Genomic DNA, 15902 nt, shown 5'->3' on the forward strand with positions numbered 1-15902 from the left:
AAAATGGGGAATGTTTGTCAATCTAGTTTGTTGTTTAATCTAAGTTGTTAGACATGTGCTCTCGTAGCTCTCATACCCTGGTGACAGAAAGCAACTTTGTAGCGGTACACAGAGGGCCTCTTATCACCTTTGTTAGAGTAATGTCACTGTCTGTGGTCCAGACTGGATACAGCTGAAACCCACTTTCAGTTCTGCTGGTCTGCTGGAGACAAGGGAGAGAGAGGAGTTACAGGAAACATATCAACATATCAATACAAGTTTAAAATGCTCCCTGCAAAAACAGAAGTGAAAATACACACCTACTGTTTCCATTTCACGCTAAATGTATTATGTCATGTATTTGTATTGTAATGATACATTGTACTGTATGTAATGTGCTGCATGTCAAACACTTTCATATAGGATCAATATCATACCAAATGTATTGTGAACACACAGCATGTCTTTTGTATTTGTGTATCATGATCTGTACAAATAAGTAGTAATCCACAAACAAACACCTTTTGGTACGACTTCACAGTGGTGCACAGGGCAGGGGCACGCCACTCCAAGTCGGCCCTGTACTGCAGATGGGTGCCGCCACTGTGAGAGGGCCGTGTGCAGTGGAGAGGGTGCCACAGTGTCGGGCGAGCAGGCCTGTCTGCTGTGAGCTGCAGACTGCCGCTGTGGGTGAACGGGGGCAGCAGCAGGGACAGAACACAGACCTACATCCGGTGCTACAGTGGATAGAGGCACAGCCAAGGCCACCATTGGAAGAGGTGGCAGCGCTCTCACTCGCGACAAAGGGTTGTGGTCAAAGTTTGAGAGACGCGGCTGGCTGATGGTGTGTGCTACAGTGGGCATGGAAGGAGACAGCTACGGGAGAGGAGAGGTGGCGGTCCCAAAAGCATTGCGGACTGGACACTTTGCGGGTCACAAAATCACTCCGCCGCCTCCATCAGGGCTTTTACTGGGGACAGCACATGGAGGACTTTTGCCGGAGCTGTGACAACTGCACAGCAAAAAAAGGGCCCTCCAGCTCCAACAGTTCCCGGTGGGAGGGGATGTAGTTGGGCCACTCCCCACCACAGACAGTGGAAACCTCTGGGTACTCATAGCCATGGACTATTTCACCAAATAGTCTGGGACCAGGAGGCAGAGACCATTGTCGACTCCCTGACAGCAGGGATTTTCTGCAGGTTCGGTGCTGCGTAGTCCATCCACAGCGACCAAGGCAGAAACTTTGAGTCCCGTGTGTTCGCCACCATGTGTGAGAGGCTGGGTATGCAAAAGACCCGCACTCCTCCTCTCCATCCTCAAAGTGATCATGTGAACAGCCACTGAGGAAAAAACAAACACTTGTTGACTTGGCAATCAAGACAAACTGGCACAGACAGACAGAAAACATAGGCATAAATACCCAGGAAATAGGTGGAGAAGATGGGCGACACCTGGAGGGGGGTGGAGACAAGCACAAACTTTTTTCTACAACTATGATTACAAATAGACTACAAAGAGCTTTCTACGTGTGACAACTTTTTTTCTTTTTTCTTGTAGTCAATTCCCTGCCAAAAGTCAGGTGACCAAAGCGCTTCCAAATATGGAGTTGCATGTTTGCCATATCTCTCCTAGGTACAAATCTTTTTGGCTCTCATTTTACCTAAGGCCCTTGGAAATGACCTGCATATCTGCAGTTTTAAAAACATTCTAATGCAATATATATCGATTTACAAATACAAATCAAAAGGTGTTTGTTAGTGGATAGTGATTTACAGTTGTGGAAAGTGATTTACATTTGTGGATTGGAACTTATTTGTATAGATCATGATACACAAACACAAAATGCATGCTGTGTGTTCACAAAACATTTGGCATGATATTGATCCCATACTTTTACACAACCCAAGGGTTTACATGACAACAAGGCAAGAGCCACCACCCCCCACAACCCCCACCGTCTGTCTGTCTGACAGTGAGGTTGTGATGTCATCACCTCATAGCATTGAGCACACCAGAATAACTTTTTTCATGTGCAGTGTACGGAAGAGCATATATCAGAAGTTATAAAACAACTTTTGATAGGTTATAAGCAAGTTACGATCAGACTGATTTGGTTTAAGCAGTTTATTTTTCTCAGATCTAACATGTTCCACTAGAAACATGATTCGAGGACACATTTTGCTAACTGGTATGTATTCTGTTTTTGAGCATTAGGCATTCATTCATTCAATTAATGTAAAGAGTGATAAAAGGTCTGTATTGTCGCTTCAGACCTGACATCTCTTGGTTTTACAGTGATATGCACAGTAGCAGGCTTCAACATTTTCACAAAACCAGTAAAGCATTTTCCGAACGATGATAAACTATTTGGGCAAACTACTGTTCAGTCCAAAGCTGGGTAAGTCACTATGGCATCATCTGTTATATGTTATGTCAAATGAATTTGTGTTCATGTAATATAGACCTAGAGTACTGTATTACATCTAGATTAGGTTCTCCTTATCCATGCTTTCTTATGAAATTCAACAGGGTATTGGTTACATCACCAAATTCTAGACCTCAGAAAGTATTCAGCTGTGGTCTGGAAAAATGCACAGAACTCAATATCTCAGGTAAACTATGCCACTCCTGCTAATACACATTTCAGAAGTAGGTTCAGTTATCCTAGTACATTTCAGGGCTTGTTTTTTGTTATCCATATGCTGAATCCAAGTCAACTTTATTTGTAGCCAATGCAGGTAAAGGACTCCGACCCATCGTGGCATTGACCAACAGTTTGACTGGGGAGAAGGAGCGGCACATGGTATTTATTCTACAACAGTTTTCTACATTCATAGAGATATTTATTTAATATCTCTATCTCTATTTAACCTGCTGTGTTGCCTTGTATTGAGTCATTTAATTTGCCATTCACAATAAGTCACTCATGATTGCCATTCACAATAAGTCACTCATGATTGCCATTCACAATAAGTCACTCATGATTGTCGTGAATTTTTATGATATTTGTCCATGATTTGTACATGATGACACAGTATATTGGCTGTATGACAAATAGTTATAGTAGTTCAAGTCAACTAAGAGCTGTGTTGTATTAAATTTCTGTGTATAAATGAGATGGGGAGTGAGGAGTGAAGTATTAGGGGGGGGGGGCTGCAGGTCAGGGTGGTTGCCATGGGTACTTGTACAGCAGTAAATCACATAAGAGTAGCAGCAGAATCGTCGCCTAGTCAATTGTCTCTCAGCAAAGCCACAGCTTCCTCCTCTGTAAGCGTCAGATGCTAGTAACGTCTGCCTTTCACACGACATCTCTTTCAGCATGAAAAATGGGTCCCACTCTTCCGTTAACACTTTTTCTGATGTAACTGATTATTTTCTGCTACTGTTAGATTGTTTTTGCTAGATGGACTCGCAGAGAAAGACCACACCTGGTCTAAAACAATACATAATTGTCTGTAAGTTTAGCATAGAAATGCTTCCTCAAACTCTGTTGATAAGATTATTGAGAGTGTACTCTGACTGTGTCTGCTGCAGATATTAGTCGTGTTCTCACCATTAAGTGTCACTGTGGTCACGTTCAGACAGACACTTGCATGCACGCAGGCATCCACATCCGCTTTTTGAGCACAAGGTGTAGGAAATACCATACACTGCCCTGGAACATTACAGTGTCATGTCTCAAGACTGAGAAAAAGTCACCGATATGTTTCCTGTTCCACTTCAGACATCATATTTTTTATCTTCAAAGAAAGGTGTTTGTCCATCGAATTAAGAAAAGTTCAAATCGTCTTTATCTTGGGCCCTATGTTGCTCCAGGAATTAAGAGGATTACGTCAGTAAGCAAATTATCTTGTACACTATCAAACTGATCGGGCCATAGAGTTATCCTGCTCAACAGTATGCCATGTGGCCTGATGACTTGCTCTGCTCTCCTCTCACCAGGTCTGCCAACAGGTCAGGAAGAAGAAGAACACGAATGAGGATCTTAATGCAAACTGTACACTCCTGTCTGGCCTTCTGAAGCATGAGTTGTATTATCCTGCCACGCTAGGTAGGCATTCCTATGATACTGAACCGATGGACACAGCTGTTGAAAAGTTAGATCTCAGATGAACATAGGGAAATGTAGACTATGGAAACACACGGTACATCCGAGCCATATATGGAGTGTAAAGTTAGTAACGAATGTCTACATGTTCTGAATTTAAGTTGTAGATCAACTGGAAAGAAACATCTCCATCAATAACAACAACAACAATAACAACAACAACAACAACAACAACAACAGTGATGAGCATGATGAGAAGGATGGTGGGTCTACATTTATTACAAATACAGGGAAGTGATGTTCATGTTTGTTTTTTTGTTCATGTACGATATCGCTGTTTTGTTTTTAGATCCTGGGACTGAGATTGCATTTGTACTTGATGGATCTGGTAGCATTGAAAGTGAAGACTTTAAAAGGGCTAAAGATTTCATCACAAATGTGATGAAAAATGTTTGGGAGAAGTGTTTCAATGTAAGTATTGATCAACATTAATGCACACTTCAACAAAAGATTTGGCAATAAAACTGTGCTTCTCTTGAATTGGCATTAAATAAAATGAATGATAATGCTTTATTGTGATAACAAAATAAATTGTGTTTTCTTTTTAGTGTGAATTTGCTATTGTTCAGTATGGATCGGCAATCAGAACTGAACTGTCATTGAATGAGAAAGACGGGTCAAAAGCTATTGAAACGGTCAAAAACATTGAACAGATCAAAAACGCCACAATAACTGCTTCAGCTATTATCTATACAATGTAAGTACCATACTATTATCTATACAATGTCAGTACCATACTATTATCTATACAATGTCAGTACCATACTATTATCTATACAATGTCAGTACCATACTATTATCTATACAATGTAAGTACCATACTATTATCTATACAATGTCAGTACCATACTATTATCTATACAATGTCAGTACCATACTATTATCTATACAATGTCAGTACCATACTATTATCTATACAATGTCAGTACCATACTATTATCTATACAATGTCAGTACCATACTATTATCTATACAATGTCAGTACCATACTATTATCTATACAATGTCAGTACCATACTATTATCTATACAATGTCAGTACCATACTATTATCTATACAATGTCAGTACCATACTATTATCTATACAATGTCAGTACCATACTATTATCTATACAATGTCAGTACCATACTATTATCTATACAATGTCAGTACCATACTATTATCTATACAATGTAAGTACCATACTATAGGCCCATATTTTATAAAATTTAGATTGCAAATATCATTACATTGTTGAGCTTTGTTTAAATTTGTATTTTCAGTGAACATGTTTTTGTTCCTGAGAATGGGTCCAAAGAGGACTCCAAGAAAATGATGATAGTGGTGTCAGATGGAGCAATATCCCTTTGGGATAAGACACATTTGGAAAAAGCAAAGAACTTGCTTGAAACAAAAAATATCACCAGATTTGCTATTGGGGTGAGTTTTCTCATTTGTGTATCTTTTAATTCATCTTCCTGACTAAAGTAACAGGTTTAATCGATTCAATTAAAAAGTTAGCTCATATTCTGGTATGTCAAGACATAGATTTTCTCTGTACATTTATGAATCACAGGTTGGTAATCAAATCAAAATAGACGAGTTGAAGAATATTAGCAACAGTGAGAGTAACCTGTTCTTGGTTGGTGACTATAAAGCCTTGGAGGGCATCCTCTCCAAGCTAAAGACCAGTATCATCAAAGGAATCGAAGGTAACACTAAAAGGCTGTAATCATCAGTGTAACCTTAACATTTGTGTCCAATTATTGTCATATACTGTATGTGTGCAATTTAATGTAGGGGTCTAGGGTAGTCTAACACTGAGAAGGCTGTAAGGTGCAATTTGCATTTCTGACTCACTTTAAAGCAAAATGTTTGTGTTGCTCCGATTTATGAACCAGGAATCAAGCAGGGGGATGGCTTTCAATTTCAACTCGCCGAGGCTGGATTCAGTAATCACATTGCACTAGATGTAAGTTGTTTGGTTTTCACACACTGGTTTTCTAGTTGGTTTAAGGCCAAAGTCTGCAGTCTGACCATATCTGAGATGCAGTTTGAGGATCATAATAGTATCTCTATCCACTCTCTGTTTTTTTATTGGCTTCTGGCTATAACATCCTTTCCCTCCTTCTCCTAGGGGTCCTTACTGTTCGGCGCTGTGGGGGCCAATGACTGGAGTGGAGGAGTGATCTTAAAACACCCCAAGGAGAATAAGGTCACCTTCTTAAATGGGTCATCCTCAGAGCCAAGGTTCTCCTACTTAGGTAAGTTATGGACATGTAATCTCGGTTATCCAGAAGTAAAATTCTCGCAAAGTTTAATTCGTCCACGACAGATTATGGGACATGCCATTTCAAACACAAAGTTTCTGAAGGTTTCTGTTTTGTATTCCTCATCCTCATCCCGAGGCCATAACTGAAGGTCAGAGCTGCCAACTCTCACGCATTGGCCACGAGACACACAAATTTGTCCCTCTTCTCACCTCTTATATCTCAAATATTGAAAACTACTGCATATATTTTTCCAATTAGTCCATTAGATAGTCAGCGTGTTATGTTTTCAACTGTGCTCCAAATCGTTTTGAAATCAGAGAATCTGCGCCTGCAATTTAACATCACGGGCGGAACTTCTATCATTGTCCTGTCTTGCCACAGCAGGAGAGAAAAGGTTCTTCTCTGAGTTTATAAACAGTAAAAAGAGCAGCATGGGAGCTCTGTTTGATGAACAATGTTACTCCTGTCCCTACTGCAGAATGCAGCCTTTTGACATCATGTACTAACGTCGATTTAATCCTCACTATGTATGTTTGGTAGGGTGACCTGATTTGTAACTCTGAAAATCATTTTGACAAACAGATTTTGAACCAAAAAGTATAAGTTTGATTCTAGAGGGGGGACAATACATAATGATTTGGTTAGGGTGTAGGGATAGATTTATGTAATCTTAGAGGAACACAACTGTTATTCCCCACACTCATTTTATTATTCTACTTCTTACAAATTTTGAAAGTGTAATCACATATTTGAAATCTGATATGCCTACTTGTATTTTTGCAGCCATTCATGGGCACTTTTGAATAGTCATAGAAATTAGCATGGGATATTAAATGCTCCAGGTATCAAATATAATTTTTTGACATTTTAGTGTTGTGCACATGCTAGGTAGAAATGGTGAGGGGACTCTCAAATCACCATATTTTGTCTATGTAAAGAAAAATGATGGCAAGGATATTCAACTAGTAGGCATAAACCACTTGAACATTTATATTCATTAGATTTTCCTTGAAGGTTGGGTGATTTTGCGAAATTTGCCCTATTTTAAAGTGAGAGTTGACCCAAATGACAAAATATAATTTGGTTACCCACTGCCATCAACCATTAATATGAACATTTCCTGTGCAGAGCCTTGTTGTAGTGAAAACACTCCCCAGCATGTGTCACATACAACCTTCCACCTGAGAACAGAGATCAGTCCCTGATTCCAAGCTTCCCACTGTTTCTAGAATTTGAATCTCATTTCATTATCATCTGAATAAAGTGTCAAACCTCCTAAAAATATTACCATGCTTTAAATGTAATCCCCCAACAATCTAAAAGTAACAAAGTCGTCGAATTTGGAGTGTTCGTTTAATGTTCAAAGCATCCTGAATACACCTGACCTGTGTTTTTTTATTTATTTTTAATCCACCCTAGTCATAGGCCTAACCCATGTCAAAATACGTAGAATTGCAGGAACTTAGCTATAAAACAGTACAATGTTCCTGGGGGATGACTCTCAGTGCCCTTTCTTGGGGTTGTGCCAAGGGGCAGTGAAATTCACATAGCATATCTCATATCTTTCTTCAGAAGTTGGCAGTCCTTCTTGAATGTATTCTGTTAACTTCTGTCTGTGTGTCCCAGGTTACAGTGTTGTGTCTGCCATGGGCCCCTCAGGGACTCTGTACATCTCAGGGGCCCCTCGTCACAGCCTGACTGGTGGGGTCTTTGTCTTTATTGCAACTTCACACAAACTGCAGGAAATACTACTGGGTGACCAGGTATGTGTATATGTGTATAACAGATATATTGTGAAATCCAAGAAATCTAAGAAATCAACTTGGACAGGTACTGTATCAATCTTTGGTTCCACTGTTAATAGTACACAACCTGATGCTTACTGCCATCGTGCGGAGGTTACAAATAATAACCCAAATCTCGACTCTACAGGTGGGCTCTTACTTTGGCTCTGTGTTATGTGCCCTGGACTTTAACGGGGACACTAAGACAGACTACCTGCTTGTAGGAGCACCATACTTCCACCAGAGAGGAGAGGAGGGCAGAGTGATCATCTTCAAGCTAAACCAGGTCAGTAGAAATGCACTCGTAAAATTGTATTTCGGCGCTCATAACTGCACTTTTCTGATGGTTGTGAGGGTTGTGTCCCAGGCCCAGGGTAAGTTTGATAAGGAGTCCTGGGAGTGGCATGGGCTGGACAGCTACATATATGCCAGATTCGGTTCGGCCATCTCTTCTGTTGGAGACCTGGATGGAAACGGATACAATGACGTGGCAGTTGGAGCTCCTCTGGAGGAAGATGAGACATGTGGCTGTTCTGGAAGCATCTATATCTATAACGGAGTCCAAGAAGGACTTCAGAGGGACCACTCTCAGGTGATTTAGTAGAAGTCTAGCTTGCTGACAAAGAGCCTCTTGCTATGATCCTGATGTCTGCAGTGTAAGGACTTTATACAGAACCCAAACATGACATCACACATAGTGTTGTTCTTGTTCTTACTTCTAGAGAATTAAAGCTGCACAGTTTGAGATGAAACTCCGCCACTTTGGCCAGTCTGTGAGTGCATTCTCTGACAAAAAAAGTGCCGACAGGAGGAGACAGCTTTACATCAGTGTCGGGAGCCAAGGCACTGTCACTGTCCTGAAGTGAGTATAGACAGCAGGAATATTTGTCCAGGAAGCCCTGTAATGTATATGTCCACCACAGATGTGTATACTGTTTCATTTAGTAGAATGCTCTTTAAAAAAAAGGTGCTACCTAGAACCCCAAGAGTTCGCTTTACGGTTCTAGGTAGCAGCTTGTTTAAAGAGTGTATGCGCTGTTCATTTACTGAATAATCTCAAAACTCTGAATTTCTACCAGAACAATCCCTGTCATCGTGTTTAAACCCAAGCTGACCATGAAGCCTAACACCATCCCCACATCTGCGCAGACAAACTCAAAAACCAAGATGGAGCAGGTCACCCTGGCCATCTGCTTCCAAGCACAAAGGGGAAATATTGGCCGTATGTACAGTACAGTTCTCATCACCCATCGTCTCAGTTGATATAAACTAGAAAATGGAGATGTATTTTCTTGGAACTACTGAATCACTTCTTTTGTTCCATGATTGGCTTATTTTTCAGCTGGTGAAGAACTTCCCATATCTTACAACATAGATCTGGATGCAGGTCAAAACAAAAAGCGCCTGTCTTTTGAGGACAAAGCAAATGGGGAAGGCATCTTCACTATACTTTCTGATACAAACTGCCTTAACCCCATCAAACTGTTTTTTACGGTAGGTTTCTGAGGCGTCTACATTCATTACAAATATTATCTTTAAATCTCTATTTTAAAGTATGAACAGTCTCCAGTAAGACTTACTGATTAAACTTAATCACACGAGAGAGAGGGATAGACACATGTTGTTTCTTCTCTCTTTCAGGGTTGCTATGACTGCTTCTCACCGATAGAGATCAAGCTAAACTTCAAGTTGAATACCACTGAACCACCTCTCCGCATTCTGGATTTCTGTACTCCCACAGAGTTCACAGAAAAGGTGAGCATTTGGTAGCCTACTCAACAAAGTTGTGAAAAACTGTTCAAGAGTCATTTTAAATTATAATAATTATTATGCTATCGTATGTGCTGTCAATTGAAATCTTCAGATTCAATTTGAGAAGGAGTGTGAGGTGAAAGACAAATGCAGGGGAAACATATCCCTATCTGATTCAAGGCTGAGGTAAATTCGTTTTCAATCACAATGCCATTATTTTTCTATATCGTGTCTTCTCCTGTCTACAAACATCTTTAACAAGGTAGAAATAATAAGTCATTGATTTTATACCCAAACAGATGATTTATTGTCCTTTTTATCCTGTCATTTGTGTAACAGCAAGGATATGGTCATAATCGGAATGACTCAGAACTTGATGATTGACTTCAATCTGACCAACTTTGGGGATAGTGCCTACATGACAACACTTGTCCTGGCATATCCCAACATGCTCCTTTTTAACAAGTTCACAATGGTAATTTCTCCTCACTGAAACAGAAATCAATTTATTGAGTCCTTAGAACAAGATTTGGGGTTGGAAATATTAGATCAGCTTTGTTGCATTGACTGGACAAAGGAGTCAGCAACTGACTGACTATTGTTCTGTTAATCATTCACAGAAAATGGAAGGGTCTGTTTGTGAGAACCAAGTTAAAGAGAACACTTCTTATTTGAAGTGTCATCTCTTACATCCAGTCTTCAAGAAAAATACCCAGGTACTGATACCCATCATGACTTCACTAATACAGCCTAGTGGCATTGCTCAAGCTAAATGTCTCCCATCAAAATCGAAATGTCCTTTTTCTCTGACCTGTCAACATGTTCCTTTTTTATTTTGATACCCTAGGTACATTTCTCCATCTCCTGGCAGCTTGTGAACAAGAAATCAGAGATGCGAGAGGCTGAGATCACAGCAAACCTAACATGGTTTGAATCTTTCCATACTGATTCTTCTTAAATGATCTTCTTGTTGAGTAAAAATTTAGCATTTTATTTGAATGAAGTTGTCTATATTCGTCCTTCCTATCATTGTTTTTAGTGAGAATGGTGGCACCCAGGTTTTGTATTTTAAGACGTACCACTTTGGAATAAAGAATGCTTTAAAGGTCCAACTGACTGGGTGAGTTAAGACTGAAAGAAGCAAGAGAGGGATGATTTCAAGGCAAATAATGTATTTTTAAATCCTACTTAATGCTGTTGAATGCTGGATTTCAATTACATTCAATTCATCTTGATTTTTCTGCTACCTTGTTGTTTACAGGGAGGCCACACCGAACATTGTAAAACTCACGGACCAAACCATTGAGAATAAAGACCTGACATTTAAGTTTCAGGTATGCTTGCAATGTTTTAATCTTTCTATAATGTGTTCAAATCAAATTAAATTTATTTATAAAGCCCTTTTTACATCAGCCGATGTCACAAAGTGCTTATATAGAAACCCAGCCTAAAACCCCAAACAGCAAGCAATGCAGATGTAGAAACAGAGTGGCTAGGAAAAACTCCCTAGAAAGGCAGGAACCTAGGAGGAACGTAGAGAGGAACAAGGCTCTGATGGGTGGCCAGTCCTCTTCTGGCTGTGCCTGCTGGAGATTATAAGAGTGCATGGCCATTTAGGCTAGATTGATCTTCAAGATGTTCAAACATTCATAGATGACCAGCAGGGCCAAATAATAATCACAGTGGTTGCAGAGGGTGCAACAGGTCAGCACCTCAGAAGTAAATGTCAGTTGACTTTTCATAGCCGAGCAATGAGAGGTCGAGAGAGAGGTCGAGTCAGTCAGTCAGTCCGAGACAAGGCAAAAACGTCTGGTGAACAGGTCAGGGTTCCATAGCCGCAGGCGGAACAGTTGAAACTGGAGCAGCAGCACGACCAGGTGGACTGGGGACAGCCAGGAGTCATCAGGCCAGGTAGTCCTGAGGCAGAGAGAATTAGAGGGCACATACTTAAATTCACACTTAAATTCACACTTACTTAAATTCACTTAAATTCACACAGGACACCAGAGAAGACAGGAGAATTACACCAGATATAACAGACGGACCCTAGCCCCCTGGCACATAGACTTTCGCTGCATAGATAATGGAGGCTGAGATGGGGGAGGGGGGAAACCAGGCAGGATATAACCACACCCATTTTGCCAAAGCACAGCCTCCAAACCACTAGAGAGTCAACAGACCACCAACTTACTGAATATAGCCCACAAAGATCTCCTCCACCGCACGAGCTCGGGGGGGTGCAAAGCAGGACAGGAAGACCACGTCAGTGACTCAACCCACTAAATGACACACCCCTCCTAGGGACGGCATAGAAGAGCACTAGAGAGCCAGTGACTCAGCCCCCGTAATAGAGTTAGAGAAAGAGAATCCCAGTGGAGAGAGGGGAGCCGGCCAGGCAGAGACAGCAAGGGCGGTTGTCCACACAGTGCCTTGCCATTCACCTTCACACCCCTGTGCCAGACTACACTCAATCATAGGACCTACTGAAGAGATGAGTCTTCAGTAAAGACTTAAAATGTTGAGACCGATTCTGCATCTCTCACATGGGTAGGCAGACCATTCCATAAAAATAGAGCTCTATAGGAGAAAGCCGTGCCTCCAGCTGTTTGCTTAGAAATTCTATGGACAATAAGGAGGCCTACGTCTTGTGACTGTAGCGTATGTGTAGGTATGTACGGCAGGACCATATCGGAAACATAGGTAGGAGCAAGTACATGTAATGCTTTGTAGGTTTACAGTAAAACCTTGAAATCAGCCCTTGCCTTAACAGGAAGCCAGTGTAGAGAGGCTAGCACTGGAGTAATATGTACACATATGTTGGTTCTAGTCAAGATTCTAGCAGCTGTGTTTAGCACTAACTGAAGTTTATTCAGTGCTTTATCGGGGTAGCCAGAGAGTAGAGCATTGCATTAGTCTAATCTAGAAGTGACAAAAGCATGACAAAAGCATGTCTTTAATGTGCTTGCTGAAAGCAAGACCACTCTAGAATTGTACATACATATTACTATTCCACCCACTCTAGTGCTTAAACCACCTATAAGCTATTGAGACCAAACAAACTTTAGAATGTCCAGACTGTTCCAACTTATAACATAATTGTTTATGCTATTTATACTTTGTGTGCCATAACAACATTTGCATAAATTAGCATAAACCATCATGAATTCGATGTCAACCACAAGAACAAAGTGACACTTCAAATGCAACTGCTCAATAACCATTTCAAATAAAAACATTAAAAAATGAACATTTTCAAAACGTTATAAATGATAACAATTCAAATTAGATCAAATTAGCATAAAATAACCCACCAACAACAACAGTAACTGTTGGAAGCTCAAGCTCGTTCAAGCTAGAGACACCAAACCAACTTTCACATGTTCAGGCTATCCTATTCTATCAATCAAATTATCCTTCAAGACAAGCGAGCAAGCACACACATTTTATCAGGAAATTCTATAATGTGTTCTATAATGTGTATGTTTGCATCTTTCTTCAAATATTTTCTCCCTTCCAGCTTCACGGTGAGAACAAATACAATGCAACTATGCGCGTTAACATTACAATAACAGTACAGGCACGTCACACCAAAATTACAATCAAGAGTATTACACCTAAGGTATGTTAAAAACATCCAGACATTTCTATTGTTCTAATATTTGGTACCCAGTATTCGGTCCCTGACATAATCATTTGGTTTGGATTCCAGGAGAGATGTGGAAATCCAGAAGTAAATGTGAGTTCCATCCTTTCTCATTACACCTATAATATAAAATGATTAATGAAATCAAAATATTATGCAGCATATTTGCCTTAATTTGTCAGCCAAAAAATGACAAATAAGAAATATATTAGCCAAAGTAACTTATATCTACAATGGTTAAATGTCACTATTTTGACATAATGAGAACATGTTGCCTTTTGAGTAGTAAATATGTGTTCTTCCTCCAGGCCTTCGGGGAGTATCTCATTCAGTGTTCAATGACAGATGTACAGGAAATCACGGTTGAGGCTGAGGCTTCAATCAGAGAGTTTTCGGTGGGTAGATGCACCTTTATTGACTTCCTCTGCAATATAGAGATGAAGATCCTTACACGTTTTACGATTTTTATGGTCAAAATGCTTTGTTGTGATCATCCATCATCAATCATTACAGGGTACATCTGAGAAGATTACAGCTAAAGCCACTCTGGGATTTGATGAAGACCGATTCGAAGCACTGGAATTGAGATCGATGGAATCAGTGGGTTAAACATTCAATAATAGAGATGTCAGATTAAAATAATTGAATACAATAGTTGAACAATTATATTTCTTATTGGAAAAGTTTACCGATCTTGCTCTGTCTGCTCTGCTTTGTGGTTCTGCTTCCTAGGTGGAGGTGATGATTATCAAACTGGCAGTGGAGAAATCATTGCCCGTCATCATTGGAGGCTCCATTGGAGGCTTTCTATTTCTAGCGATAATCATTGTCATACTCGTTAAGGTAATAATGAGTGTTTTTGATGTTTTTGTACATCGAATACATGTTCAACTATTTAGCTGGGCTTGATTGAGCTTGCATGAACCAATAGAGAAATTGTAGAAGTGCAAACCCTGCCAATCTGGCACCCAAGACAGGCTAAATCAAACACTAAAACTACTTGAAAGATTTAAATTTGAACCCAGGTCTGACTGCAATGTGTGCACAGTACATTATTTCGGTTAAAGTATCAAGGCGTCACTATTCTAATCTTTCCTTTTCGAACTTGCAGTGTGGCTTTTTCAAACGACGCCATCAAAAGGAAATAGCAATGGATGCTGAGTGATGCTTTGTCACTGGTAAGATAAGTGCTGAATGCTAAATTAGCCTTTTGAAAGCTGGAGCCTTGTGTAACTTGGGGGATTTTACCATAAAACAATATTCCAACTGCACGCTGGATCTGCATGGTGTTCCACTGAACTTTAGCCTTAGCAGCCAAAATGCCCATAAGAAATTTGCATTGTTGAGTGATTTAATGAGAACTTTGAAATATGATAAAGCCATGTGATCCAAGAGACGCTTTGTTTTGAGTATTTTGTTAAATGGTTTTTTTGTATTTTTTTGAGTATTGTACATTCATACATATTCAGATAATTGACTTAGCCTACGGTGATGACTGTTTTAAAATATTTTATATTGTACGGTTTTATACAAAATATTACTCAATTAGAATATAGCACACTTTTTAAAATTGACTCATGTTTGTATTATGAGAACTTTGAAATATGACAAAGCCACATGATTGTTGAACCACTTTGTTTTGAATTTGTTCATTATTTTGTTACGTATTGCATATTTCTACATATGGAGATAAGTGACTTACACTGTGATGTCTGTGTTTTTAAAGTATTCTATACTGTAAGGTTTACTATAAAATATTACTCATATTTCTTGTGTACATTTATTATTTACCTTGGTGTAAATTGCCTCAACGTTTTTGTTTGAAAATGTTTTCTCTAAAGAACTAAATACAAAGATTAAATGAAAAATATTATCTTGAAAGCAAAACATGATTTTTCTGTTATAAATCTCAACATGCTTTGTAAAAAGGTTAAATAAAGTCTCAGCTGCTGTTGAAGTTTATTTTTTTATTTTGAGATTGATGAGTGAGAACATAGAGCAAGGCTTTCCTTCACTATATTCATAATGGAAATAATAACCTAGACCTGTGACCTTATGGTGAAGTTACATACTTCAAACTTTTTACATTTTGCAAACTGTTGACAGACAGCTTTAACATCTTCGCCTCCGATTGAAACCCACACATAGGCCTACTGATCTGTTATTGACTGATCTGTTATTTACAGTAAAACCAGTAACAAAAGCATCCCTGCCTTTCAAAACGTGGGTCTCATGCAAAAGCAGAAATCGTTCACATTCTAATGTGTACTGTTGTTTTGTACAGAACATCATAGGATGTGGGAAAATGTTGCATCAACTTACACCTGTGACCTGCAGATGCACATCTATGTCACGTGATTTATTCTAAGCCTGCCACACATTT

The 15902-nt window shown here is 39.6% G+C and overlaps 1 protein-coding gene across 2 annotated transcripts; it reads left to right on the forward strand.

Moving 5' to 3' along the window:
• Positions 1-1992: 1992 nt before the first annotated feature.
• Positions 1993-15476, forward strand: itgae.2 (integrin, alpha E, tandem duplicate 2). 2 transcript variants are annotated; one of them, XM_020467919.2, is made up of 31 exons: positions 1993-2167; positions 2275-2377; positions 2509-2591; positions 2709-2782; positions 3922-4030; positions 4189-4290; positions 4377-4498; positions 4636-4784; positions 5351-5507; positions 5644-5779; positions 5969-6039; positions 6205-6331; positions 7967-8103; positions 8273-8410; positions 8492-8716; positions 8847-8986; positions 9204-9346; positions 9467-9618; positions 9766-9879; positions 9989-10062; positions 10216-10351; positions 10497-10592; positions 10724-10803; positions 10916-10996; positions 11138-11210; positions 13394-13495; positions 13586-13612; positions 13828-13914; positions 14033-14119; positions 14252-14362; positions 14631-15476. In XM_020467919.2, the coding sequence occupies exons 1-31, from the start codon at positions 2140-2142 to the stop codon at positions 14682-14684; spliced, it is 3318 nt and encodes a 1105-aa protein (XP_020323508.1). In that variant the 5' UTR covers positions 1993-2139; the 3' UTR covers positions 14685-15476. The 2 variants fall into 2 exon arrangements, with proteins under 2 accessions (XP_020323508.1, XP_031651607.1); XM_031795747.1 differs by lacking the exons at positions 1993-2167; positions 2275-2377; positions 2509-2591; positions 2709-2782 and adding an exon at positions 3558-3815.
• The last annotated feature ends 426 nt before the right edge of the window (positions 15477-15902 follow it).

This window comes from Oncorhynchus kisutch, linkage group LG18 (assembly GCF_002021735.2).
Source record: "Oncorhynchus kisutch isolate 150728-3 linkage group LG18, Okis_V2, whole genome shotgun sequence".
In the NCBI taxonomy this organism is placed as follows: Eukaryota; Metazoa; Chordata; class Actinopteri; order Salmoniformes; family Salmonidae; genus Oncorhynchus; species Oncorhynchus kisutch.

Coding starts and splice junctions, on each gene's coding strand:
- itgae.2 (XM_020467919.2), top strand. CDS start 2,140: ATGATTCGAGGACACATTTTGCTAACTG. Junction 2,378..2,508: donor ACTGTTCAGTCCAAAGCTGG/GTAAGTCACTAT, acceptor GAAATTCAACAG/GGTATTGGTTACATCACCAA. Junction 4,785..5,350: donor TCAGCTATTATCTATACAAT/GTAAGTACCATA, acceptor TTGTATTTTCAG/TGAACATGTTTTTGTTCCTG.